Below are 12311 nucleotides of genomic sequence, written 5' to 3'. Positions count from 1 at the left end.
GAGAGAGAGAGAGAGAGAGAGAGAGAGAGAGAGAGAGAGCGAGCGCGCAAGTGACAGAGAGAAAGAAAGGGATTGACAGACCTAGGAATCCCCGGTAAGTATTGCAAATTCCATCACTTAAGTAGTAGCTGCTCTTAACTGTTTACATCCTGAACGGAAAACATGGAGACCTTGCCAGCCTATAACCTCTAACTAATACATAATCTTCGTCTCCCTGCTGATCATTTACACCAATTAGCAAAATTTAGCTAATGATCGCTGAGCGTTTCTGTGTTTAATTACGGCTGTTAGGAATAGTCTGTCTGGCTTCATCTCCCATCCCTTCTTTTTCTTTCCCAATCGTTACAATCCCACCCCCACTCCTCCTTAGGAGCTAACAGTTTCTACTTCCACGAAATTGCTTTTGCATTTTTGGTGGTTGTGGTTCTTTCCTCTCCTAGGGTGTCATTTTTTTTTTTTTTTTTTTGAAAGCTTACACCCGACCTAGCAGGAGTCACAGAGAAAACAGCAACCAGATCGAGATCAAGCATTCCCTCCTCCCCACCACCCGCCTCCACCAACCTTACAAGCACTGAGCTGCTTGACAACTCCATCAAATAAGATGTAAAGAGACAGAAAGAGCCAGAGTACGTGCTGGCATTTTCTCAATGTGCTTCCACTTAACACTACAGAGAGCACAGAGCAGAAACCCAGGGCTAGGAGGCGGTGGGAAGAACTGACATTCCGAATGCGGTCTGTATGTTACAGGCCTTCAAAATACAAGCTAGGGCAGGGGACCTCTAGTGTGGTTTGCTCTCGCTGCCCCCCAGAGGGCTGCTCCTGCAGTTGGGTTCTGTGATCCCCATTCTCCTCACCATCAGGGTGGAGTGCATAGTAAATAAATAACGAAGCTCCCTTCTTTAGAACAGTTTACTACAGCAAGAGCCTACCTCGGTGGCAGACATCACCCTTTCAGAGGCAGCCTGCTCAAAGCTGAATATAAATTTAAGAGCCATAGATCTCTTCCTTCAATCGCTATGCAAGGAGGGTCATTTAGAGCAACACATATTGTACTTATATTGTGTGAACAAGCCCACCCGTGCTACCTTTAATTGAAGTAACATTTCCATAAATGGTGGAACTGAAGTGGCAGTAATTTACACTTGGTTAAATTATAAATGGACTTTGCCTTATCTTATACATTGCTTCCCCCTGGGTAGTTAGCAATATTAGGTGTACGGTTTTCACGATAGCTGCTCTCTCCTTCTGACATGTGGACAAACGTAAAGCAGCCCAAATGAACAATAATGACCACTGGTTATTAAAGATTACACTCAGCTACTTTCCCCCACCCCCCCCGACCTTTACGACACAGGCCACTTTAAAAGCAGTTCAATCAACTTTAGGCTGAAGACCTAAGGATTCCTGCTGTCTGCTATTTTCCCACGACTGGCTCTCAAACAAGATCAGAGAGAAGAAGGGTGAAAGCAAGGTGAATGAATGAATCCTCCAAAGTGCAGCACTGGGGACTTATCTGACCAAGTTGTCTGCCATCATGGGGGGTGAAGGAGGCAGAAGGTTGCAAAGGGGAGAATGTGGTGCTTGTGAAGCTATGAATAAGGGAGCCAAGGAGGGGAGGACCCATTAGAGGATATGGGGAGACTGGGGCAGAAAACTCTAGCCTTTTAGGGAGAAACTGGACATTTTCTTCCCTCATGCACATGCGATGCTTTTCATTATTTTAAATTCAATTTTTAAAATTCTCTTCCCACCCTTAACATTACCTGAAAGGCAAGTGGGTTAAGGAATTGCTACGCCCCATTAAAAGGATAAAGAGCAGAGAGACCCACCGTGCCCTCCTCGAAGGGAAACAGGGGAGCGATAGATAGAAATAGGCACTGAGTGATGCTTGCTGCCATGGAAATGGTGCTCGTGCTGAGAATGAGACCCCGGCGAGGAAGAAGAGGAGGAGGAGAAGGGTACATTAGAGGAACTCCACACGGAGCTGATGATACATCCCCAGAAGAGGGACCAGATCCCAAGCGTCCAGGCCGGCCGGCGAGGAGGGCTCCGTCTCGCGTGGATTCTCAGGTGCATGGTCAACACACTGGACCACCACAGATGGGCAGTTTGAATTCCAGCCAGTGAGCAATAATGAAGTTCATGATGCCCAGGGGCCCATCATAGCAGGAGGAAGACTTGGCCCAAATTTTGGAAAGAGGGAAGGAATAAGCGTTTTCAAGACAAGATGATGAAAAAAACACAAAAAACAACAACAACTACTACTTAAAAAATAAAAGGATATAAGGCAAAAGCTCCCCTTTCCTGGAGCTGAAATTTAGGATGTCAAAGTCCACCCAGGTGTAGCAGCCCTCCTAGGGAGCCCCGGGATGCCACACATGTCAGGGGAGGCCAGGCGCAGCTCCTGATCTCTGGGCGCCTCAGGCCGGATGACTTAACGGCACACTCCGGGAAGCCACACAGAGAAAAGGTGGAAACGAAGGAAGAGGAGGAGGCAGCAGGAGACCCAAGTAGGTTCAGGTTAGTTTATCCCAACATCCAAGCAGTTTGAACATTTTTTTTTTTTTTTCGTTTTCCACTCCCATGCGATGCAATGCAGAACTGCCAGGCAAAGGGGGGCTGCAGGTGGGAGACTTCTTCGCGGGTTCCTCGCAGTCTCGGTGTAAGGGCACGGAGGCTGTTAAGCCTGCGCTTTCTGGAAGAGCTCCACGGAGCAGCCGCCTGCGTCCTGGGTTTCCCAACTGGATGAAAAGCAGCAGCAGCAGCCGGAGGAAGAGAACAAGAAGGACCGGAGAGACAGAAGAAGAGGAGAAGGAACCCGGCGCGGAGCAGCCACCCAAACCAACGTGGCACGGGGCGCGGAGAGGTGGGTGGGCGAGCAGGGAAGGCGTGAGAGGAGGTGCCCGGTAGGCGGCAGGGGTGGCCAAGACGGGGGCGGGCGCCTGCAAAGTGCGCGGCACTGGGAGGTACAGGTGAAGTGAAGCGAGGAGTTGGGAAACCAAATTCACAAATGGGCAAGCCGTATGCAAATAGCGCACTCCTGAGAGCAAATCAGTGCCGCCCGAGCGCTCTGCCGAGGGACTGGCTGGCTCCGAGGAAGGAGGGGCCCGAGCGACCCGGAATCCCTGCCCTCCCCATTCAAGTACACGCTCGCTCGCTCGCTCGCTCGTCTACACCCGCGCGAGCCTCCCGCACAGCCCCCCACCCTCCTCACGCTCCGCTCCTTTCCAGGGGAATGAGCACGCGCGCGCGCGTGTGTGAGGCGGGCAGACGGACCCTGCACCTTTGATCACCCTGTCCCTTCTCCTCTCCCAGGCGCAGTACGCCAAACTCGGGCAACTGAGGAAGAAAAACTGAAGGCGGCGGCTAAGGCTAAGGTAGTCCCAAATAGAAATGAAAATAACCCCCGTGAGTAGCAGAAGCGCCGGGACGTCTGCACACGGTGGTGCCACAGATGCCCCCCCTGAGCTGGTGGTCAGCACCGCGCGGCCACTCTCCCGGGTGGGTGTGCCTCTCTGGGGGTTCAGATGCCCAGGGCCCACCCGAGGGGCGAATGGCGGGAACGCGTCTTGGTTCTCAAAGGGAAAGGCAGAGAGGTGGACCGGGAACTCCGGAGGGTGAGAGGTTTGATGGCTGGAGGCCCTTCCATCCCTGGTAAACAGGATGCTTTTGGAATTCAGGACCCAGGGGTTAGCGCCCGTGCTGGCTGACCTGGTCAAAGAACTTCAGGAGAGGTGAGGGCTGCATCTGCTGGCCTGTCCTGGACTGGCCTTAGAGGTGCTGCCCCAGGTGGGTGAAGCCTTCGGGCCTCCAGGACTCTGGGCACTAAAGAGAGTGCGGCTTTTACATCCAGGCTGAACCTGCAGGGGAGAGCCGGAGTGGCAGGAAGAAGCTTGGCGCACCTGTTGTGGCCATCTGTTACGCCAGGAGAAAGCTGACCCAGGGCTCTGCCAGGGAATGGTAACATTCCGGATGAGGCAGCCTCCATTCTACGCCCCCTCTCTCCCCCGCCCAACCTCTCCTAACTATGCTGTTCAGCAGGGTACAGAAACCCAACGGCCTCCTAGACTCTGGGGGCTTGCTGGCTCTGACTCCTTCCTTCCCACTCACCTTGGTTACAAAAGCACACTATATATATTTTTTTTTGGGGGGGGGGGCAGGTGGAGATGGAGGAGATAGGTGAGGGAATAATTAGGGGGCATTCCTTTTTTAAAAAGGAGTTTATAGCACTTATTATACTTCTGCTCTCAATAAACATTTCAACCCCGCTGACTGAGAATAAGGGATTAAGACAGTCCTATTTATTCTTGGGGCACCTCGAGGAGACATTGAAGAAGTTAGCATTACCTGTCTCTAACATAAAGATACCAAACCTATGAATGATTTGTCTTCAAGGTCAAATATCAAGTTCATTTCAGAATTTATGATGGTGACTTGGTACTTTGGTTATGAAATTGGTGTTCTAAGGATCCCTGCTGCCCATGGTAAATGGTGCACGGTCATCCCACCTGTTCTGGCTCTCAGCTGTAAGGGTGATTCAAGATCCACAGCCTCCAATGGAATAGCCCTCATTCATGACCTTTCATGCCTTTGGGTGGTGGCCCACAAACACGATGTTTTAAACTAGCAACATGTACCTAGGAACAGCACAATAAGAGAGAGGGGTGATTTATGGAGACTCAAGTTAAACCTGTTTCCTCCTCTGTAAAATGGGAATAATTCCTCCCTTTATGAGGTTCTTGGGAGTGTTAAATGAGATAATGTATACACAGCATCTGGCATAGCACCAGACAAAGAGTGGCAGTACTTTTTGTCTAATAGAAAAATAAACTAAAGCTCCAAGAAGGTTAAGTACATGTTTAGGGTCTCAGGCTACTGTTAGGACAAAAGTGAGAAGAAAAAGTATATTAATATCCTAAGCATCCTCCCTTAAGGCAGATAATAATTCCTATTCAAGGGACCTCCCCGGTGGTAAGAATCCGCCTGCCAAGGCAGGGCACACGGGTTCGATCCCTGGTCCAGGAAGATCCCACATACCGTGGAGCAACTAAGCCTGTGTGCCACAACTACTGAGCCTGCACGCTAGAGCCCACAAGCCACCACTACTGAAGCCCGTGTGCCACAACTACTGAAGCCGGCACGCCTAGAGCCCAGGCTCCGCAACAAGAGAAGCCACCACAAGGAGAAGCCCGTGTACCGCAACAAAGAGTAGCCCCCGCTCGCTGCAACTAGAGAAACCCTGTGCGCAGCAACAAAGACCCAACGCAGCCAAAAATAAATGAAATTAAATCTTTAAAAAAAAAAAAACATTCCCATTCAATCCAACCACTCCTTGATTTTGTCCTCCAGATGGAGCCCCACTGCACTTTGGACTTAGTCTAACTCTCTAACATGGACTTAAAGAGACCTAGATGACCTGGCTTATACCTAATTCTCCAACTCCATCTTCTGCCAGATGACCGCTTACTCACTACCTTCCAGTCTCCCAGACCCACTTTTTGCTCTTTGAATGTGCCAAGTTGTTTTCCAACTCAATGCCTTTATACTTGCTGTCCCCTCTTCTCTGGAACACTTTTCCCTAAGATTTTCATGTGATTGGTTCATTGTAGACATCACCTCCTCAGAGGCCCTCTCTGGCCCTCATCTAAAGTTAGCCACTACCACCCTGAAAGGCACTTTATCCCATTACCTTGTTCTATTTCCTTTGAAGCACTCTCCACTTTCTGAAATTATTTTCTTTATGATTGTTCATAGTCTATCTCCTTAAAAAGACTGTAAGTTCCCTGAAAGTTGAAACTTTGTCTTGGTCTCCCCTATATCTTCTGTGTGTGGAAGAGTGGGTAGCACATAGTAGAAGCTCAGTAAATATTTGCTGAATTAATGAATCCAGTGAATCAATTGGCAACCTCATACTCAGATTTTTATATAGCATTCATTCCACTGACATATTTAGCTGGCTTTAGTGACACTGATCCCCAGAGACACACATTTCCAGAGGTGATGAGTTGACCACCTCTCCACTTAACGTTTTTCTTCTTTTCTAAATTGGCGCTGAGTGTTGGAGACTGTTTTTTTTTTTCCTTCATCCCAAGGAAGGATGGGGAGCTTAGATGTACCTTCCAATCAATTATCTGCTAGGCAACAAAGTGAAAAATAAAGCCTTAATGCAGTACGGAATCTGGAAATGCTGCTGGTGCATCACAGCTGGAACTATTCATTTTACCTGTCATGCTTATAATTATTTATTTATTTTTTGCAAAATGTCAAAAGAAGTATCTATGAATTCCAATAAGGCTGGAATTCCATTGGGGGACTGAGTTGAATACTGAGAAGATTTATCAGAGGACAAATGCAAGACTGGTTTATTTTACTTCTTAAACTTTAAAGAAATAATCCACAATTACCCTGATAAAATGAATGTCCTCCAGTTTAACACATTATTGAATTTTTTTTTATTTGTTTTCTATCCTTCCTCTCTCTTCCTCTAGTCAACACATTCCTACTTAGACTTCTTTTCTAATTCCCATCATTCTCAGGTCTGTTAGAGTTTATATTAGGCTGATATATTAAGTATTTTTTCTTAGGTTTTTAGCTCCAGAGATAACTCCTAGACACAGCCTGCATCTATAGTTCCAGCTGAAGGATTTGCCATCACCTGGACGACCACCAAAGCTCCCCTCTTTCCTCCTGAGTTGTCTTTTCTAGTGGGCCCTTGGAATGAGAACACTTAGGAATGAGCTCCAGGATAAAGATGAGAGTCTACTTTTAAGATAGAAAGGAAGAGAAATAGATTTAGAAACGTTATGCTCACCACAGATTTAAAGTTGAAAAGTATAAATAATTTCACAGGAACAACCACGCTTAGCTCCACTTAGATAAACCCCCATGGCATCCTAACCAGACTTCTTGGAACCTTAAGTTTCTGAATGGAATGCAGTTTCAAAAAAGAAGCAGCCTGTGGCTGGATTTGCCTAGTTAATAGCTTGGTTTCTCTATTGTTTCAATCTGCAGAATTTGACATTATAGATTTCTTCCCCCTGTTTTAATCTCCCCGCTTCTCCCCTCCCCGAAAAAGACTGTCTCAAGATAAGGTACGAGAATCCTGACCCATCTGACACTCTCTGTCTTCCTTTGGTGGGTACCTCAGCTATAACGTAGTCTGGGGAATCTTCTGGCTCCTAAAATAAGCCTCACGATAGTACTTAATCGTGTCAGGTGCCAGGAATCTAATGTGGCGCTGCCCTGTCAGTCTCTCACAATACATTTTGTCTCTGCATGTGCCTTCTCTCACTTGCACAGACTCTGACTTTCCACTTCGCTGCTGGCAGGAGACACCCATCCGGTTGTTTGTCGCAAGTACAGCTAATCTGACTGCACAGACACAGAAAACACTGGAGCAGTCTGTGTCTGTGTGAGCCCTATACTCCAGTGAGGGCCATTTTCTCCCCATATATAAAGAGTAGAAATCCTTACTTTTTCTCTTGAAACAGAGTTCCAAAAAGTAAGTTTAGGGAGGAGGGAAAATAAAAACAAAAACGACTAAACTCTCATAATGTGAAATGAAACGAAAGTCCTGAAAAAATACAGGTGACTGTTAACGTGGCTATAAATATATCCAAGGGTTCCATAAAACAGTCGAACTTTGCTTTATTATATGTCAGTAGGTTTATTTATAGCCACATAATTCATCCTTCTGCTCATTTATTGAAGAAAGCCATCCTGCAAAAAGGCAGATTTTGACAATACTTTACATTTGGGAGTATAAAATAGAAGCTTTATCCTTTTAAGTATCACTCCTACATGTATTTGATTAAAAAAATGAAGACAATGGCATTGTTGTATGATTTTATAGTTTAGAGGATATATATGTGGCTTCTGTTCCTTTAACTTATCCTTCATATAAACATCCATAGTTGTTTTCTTATCCTCCTTGTGGCTGAAATGGGGATATCAGGAGTTTGGATGCTGAGAAAAATCACTCTAGGAAATTTTCCCAGTCTCTTGATCAAGGGCACTGGGATATCTGCTTTGTTAGAATCTCACACATTTCTTTAAGGAAAAGAAAAAAATATGAAATATTCCTGTGTAAACTTTAGCCAGCTTCGTTCGCAATCCAAGTGAAATTATTTTACCATGGAAACAAATGTTGCTTTTAGTCAAGGACAGGATTCAATTACTTCCTCATAGAGAGATTTGGACATTTAAACCCCTGTTAGTCTTCTCTAAGCTTACACTGGCTATCAGAGATCATGTAAATCTTTATCCAGTTTTAATGACTCAAACAATGTGAATGATGGTTCTATAATAACAGAAGTAATAATATCATTTGTATGTCTATAAAAACATTATCAAATCAAAAATTTCGAAGAGACTTTGAGAGTGCATACAGATTTCGATTTGGGGCTCTGGTGCTTGACTACCTAGGTTCAAATCCTGATTTTGCTTGTTAGCGGCTGTGAAAAATGTTGGCAAGATCCTTAGCCCCTCTGTATCACAGCCTCTCCATCTGAAAAATGGGAATAATCATACTATCTATCCAAAAGATTTGTTGTGAGGATTTAGAAAGGTATCATCTGTAAACTATGTATAAACAGTGCCTGGCACACAGTAAATGCTCAATAAATGTGAGTAATGAAAATAACTGTCTTTTTCTCCAGAGGACTCCTTCAAATTTATCTCTGCTGACGGTTTTCTCTTCTTGTTGACAAATCTCAAGAGGACTGAATAAACAAAGAGCTCCCCTTGCAATTCCCAAACATAGAATGGAAAGTCACTCCCGTGTGTTACCCGACTCATTGGATTCTCTTTGCCCATATTTGGCAGAATGGGGAGCAGCTTAATCACATCCTTCTCACAAATATCCTTCAAGCCAACTCCAAAACAATAAAGCTCACCGTGGCCCCAGGACCAGATAATACGGACTACCAGAACCCAGCCCTGTTTCATAGCTAATCATTTTCCAGCAGAGGGTGGAACTCACACCTTCTCAGTCTGCCAAGGGATCTGGAAGGGCTCTCTGGCTACTTCTCTTTCCCATCTCTTTATTTTCTCACCCTCTTTTCTTAAATAAACAATACATTCCAATTAGTTAGCTTTCCCCCTAAAAAGCATGGCTTCTAAATCTTTTAATAATTTCCACTGGATTTATTTGGTATTTCATTAGAATTCAATAAATTTTTTTAAAGTTACTGAGAATGTACCTCTGAACTAGTATAGAAAGAAACAATTATTTTGCTGCATCAATTGATCTATTTCATGAACATTACATTTATGCTAACCATGGGCAAGGCACCAGGTGAAGTGGTGGACTTCCAGGGGACTCTGGCATGAAAAAGAAAAGATTTAAGGGCTTAAGAAGTTTATAATCTAGCAGGAAAAAGCCATCAAAAACAAATAAAACAAACCATAAATTCCATCTATATATTCAGCTTCCCAAATACAATGTGCTATTAGAATAAAGGTATAAACAAAGTATACAGAAGAATAGAGAATGGAATTAATCCACTGTAGCGAGAAAAAGGAGTATGAGGAGGGATTCATATACAAGGTGACAAGTGACCCTAATGTAGAAGGACTAGAGCTCAAAACCTCATCTACTGCTTGGCCCTGTGACCTCGAGCAAGTTACTCTAAACTCACTGAGCCTATTTCCTCAATAGTATAAACACGAATAATTCAAAACTCACAGGATTGTTTTGAGGGTTAAATGAGAAGATATATTTGAAAAGAATATTGTAAACGTTCAGTTTAGCTATTACCATGAACCTGGACTTGAATGATTCCAAATAGGCAGAGAAGCAGAAATGTAAAGTCAGGAGATTATCAATGTGGGATGGAATCAGCCTCAGAGGGCTTCCCAGTGGAGGAAAGCTTTAAGCTTAGCTTTCACTTGTTTAGATTTTGCGAAATCCTGAAAATCTCAATGGGGACAGCATTTTATTTCAAAAAAAAAAAAAGCACAGGTGTTTCATGGGATAAGGAAAGGCAACAAAAGGAAAGGAGAGGAAAGGAAGAGAAAGGAAGCACGGGAAGAAAAGGAAAGGGGGGAAGGGGGGGGGAGAGGAGAGGAGAAGACACTCACATGTTGCAAACTATGTTTTTTATCTCAAATGACAGGGTTCCCCTATTCAGAGATGTCAAATAAATGCCATATAAATAAAAAGTTAAATTGTAGCATAGCCAGGAGTTTTCCTTTGTTCAATTTCTTCCACACAATTACTTGTCAGATACTAAAATACCCACTGGATCCAATTCATAAACTTTTAATTCTAGGAACATCATAGTTCAAGCATCCATCTCATTCAAGTGTCTATCTCACAACTCCATGAAGAGTATATATTCTAAGACAGAGGCACAGATTTAAAATAACTGGCCATTTTCATTTTCTCTTTGATATGATGTAGTCTTAAACCCACTTAACAGAGAAATCTTGGTGGTGGGGTGGGGAATGAGATGAATGTTCCCCAAACAGAAGGTACGAAGTGTTATCTAAGCAGTTCCAAAAATGTCTGCAAGGTGAGTAACAGGGCATTTCTCAGTGGTACTAAGGATTTAGCCCTTTCCAAAACTGATGGTGAGGACAGGGGAATATTGAGATGTAAGTTTACATCATAGTAAGAGAAACAGGATGTTCTTAAAATAGATGAAGCAGCATTTATGATAACAATATTTTGTCATTGATGATACCTATGTCTTCACAATCTACCATTTCCAATCTGAAAAAGCAGAATTTGTTGTTCTTTCCTATCTTCTGTTAACATTTGTCACATTCTATTATCGTCAGTTGGGTTTATATCTGGGTCCCCTACATGATTTATAGACGAATCATGTAGGGAGCTGGGACCTCATCCTAGAGTCAAACAGCTTAAGTTCTAGGGCCAGAGAGCTTATGTTCAAATCCCTGCTCCATTATTTAATAGCTGTGTGACCTTGGGCAAGTTGCCTATCCTCTGAAAGCCTGTTTTCTCATCAAAATGGAGATCACAATATTCCCTATCTCAGACTTCGCACAATACCAGCACAGTATAAGGCATTCAATGGATGTTTGTAAAACAGTACTGACACACATTTAATTACTATAGGAGAGAACATTTCGTAGATAGATAGATATAGATACATACATACATACATACATAGGATAGATATATCTCCAAAATATGCAAGCATCTCATTATAAGAAAGAACTTTTCAACATTTGGAGCCATTACAAAATTGGAAGGGATGCCTTGCAAGGCAGTGGGCTCTCCATCACAGGAAATGTTCAAGCAGTAGATGCCTTTTAGGGACACTGAAGTTGCTGTCTTGCAGTAAATGAGAGGATGGAGTATATAACCTCTAGGTTTCTTTTCAAATTTATACATAATACCAATTAAAATTTCTTTTAAAATTTATATTTGCCCTTAACAACTGCATTTACTTAAATGTAATCTCTTGGCTTTATTTTGAGGCTTAAAACCAATTCCTTCGTGCTACAAAAATCATAGCACACTGCTGTTTATTAAAACCTCACACGATGAGGTGAGAAATTTTAGACTTCTGTAAAATGAATCTAGTATTGTTGCACTAAAACTTCATTTTTCATTATTGCATACAGTACAAGTTGTCTTCAGACAAATTAACAATTTTATGTTTCTATTTTAAACACCAAAGATTACTGTGGGTTTTTTTCTCCCCCCACTAGCAACACCTACACAGCTGCTGTTCCTGTGATCTAAGAGGACATTTTTCATTGGTGAAGAGCTCATTGCTATGGGAAAAGTACGCTGACTTGCTTGCCCTATTGTCCTTTATCTCCCAGCAGGGAATCCTGGTGGACTGAATGTAAATAAAACTGAATTCCCTTAAATAAAGACATGTGTCTTAAAAATCCTGAACAAAAAGCAAAACTACTCTTCTCTCTCTAACCAAGACAAGGCCATTCCTCCTCAATAACTGGTTTGGACAAGAAAAAGAAAGGTATTCAGAAGACACTTAACAAAGTTAAAGAAACTGAGATACTTAGAGAATGACTTGTTTAATAACACACACCACTTCAGTGTCAGAAGAAGCTGAAATATTCCTCTAGAATATTACTCTGTAGAGTGTGGCATGCACGGCTCCTACAGCAATATCAACATAAAATAAGATTATAAGAAAAGTAATTATCCAGTAAGAAGAGTATCCACCATGAGAGACAGTTAATAGACACAAGAGTGGGAGAATAAGAAACCCAGGAATGTGAGATAACAGAACAATCTGAAAGAAATTGTCCCCCAAAATGGTTGAAATGACTAAGTAAAGAAATTATAGAAACCATAGAGGAGAAAAAAAAAA

At 43.3% G+C, this 12311-nt stretch overlaps 1 protein-coding gene across 23 annotated transcripts in view; it reads right to left on the bottom strand.

Annotated features, from left to right (window-relative positions):
• The window catches only part of NRXN3 (neurexin 3), a 1692180-nt gene that overhangs the window by 571370 nt on the left and 1108499 nt on the right, over positions 1–12311 (bottom strand). For 3 of the 23 annotated variants that reach the window (XM_029238327.1, XM_029238329.1, XM_029238331.1), the window contains exon 1: positions 1830–3025. The exons of 19 other annotated variants lie outside the window; for them this stretch is intronic. In XM_029238327.1, coding sequence (XP_029094160.1) covers positions 1830–2076 — 247 coding nt within the window. In that variant the 5' untranslated portion in view covers positions 2077–3025. Of the gene's footprint in view, positions 1–1829; positions 3026–12311 lie in introns of those variants that run through there. One more of the 23 variants, XM_029238328.1, reaches the window with a different exon arrangement.

The sequence above is a fragment of the Monodon monoceros genome, unplaced genomic scaffold (genome assembly GCF_005190385.1).
Source record: "Monodon monoceros isolate NGI ecotype Baffin Bay Population unplaced genomic scaffold, NGI_Narwhal_1 Super_Scaffold_21, whole genome shotgun sequence".
NCBI lineage: Eukaryota > Metazoa > Chordata > Mammalia > Artiodactyla > Monodontidae > Monodon > Monodon monoceros.
Note: the sequence above shows the minus strand (reverse complement) of the source record. Positions and strands in the feature narration are given on the sequence as shown.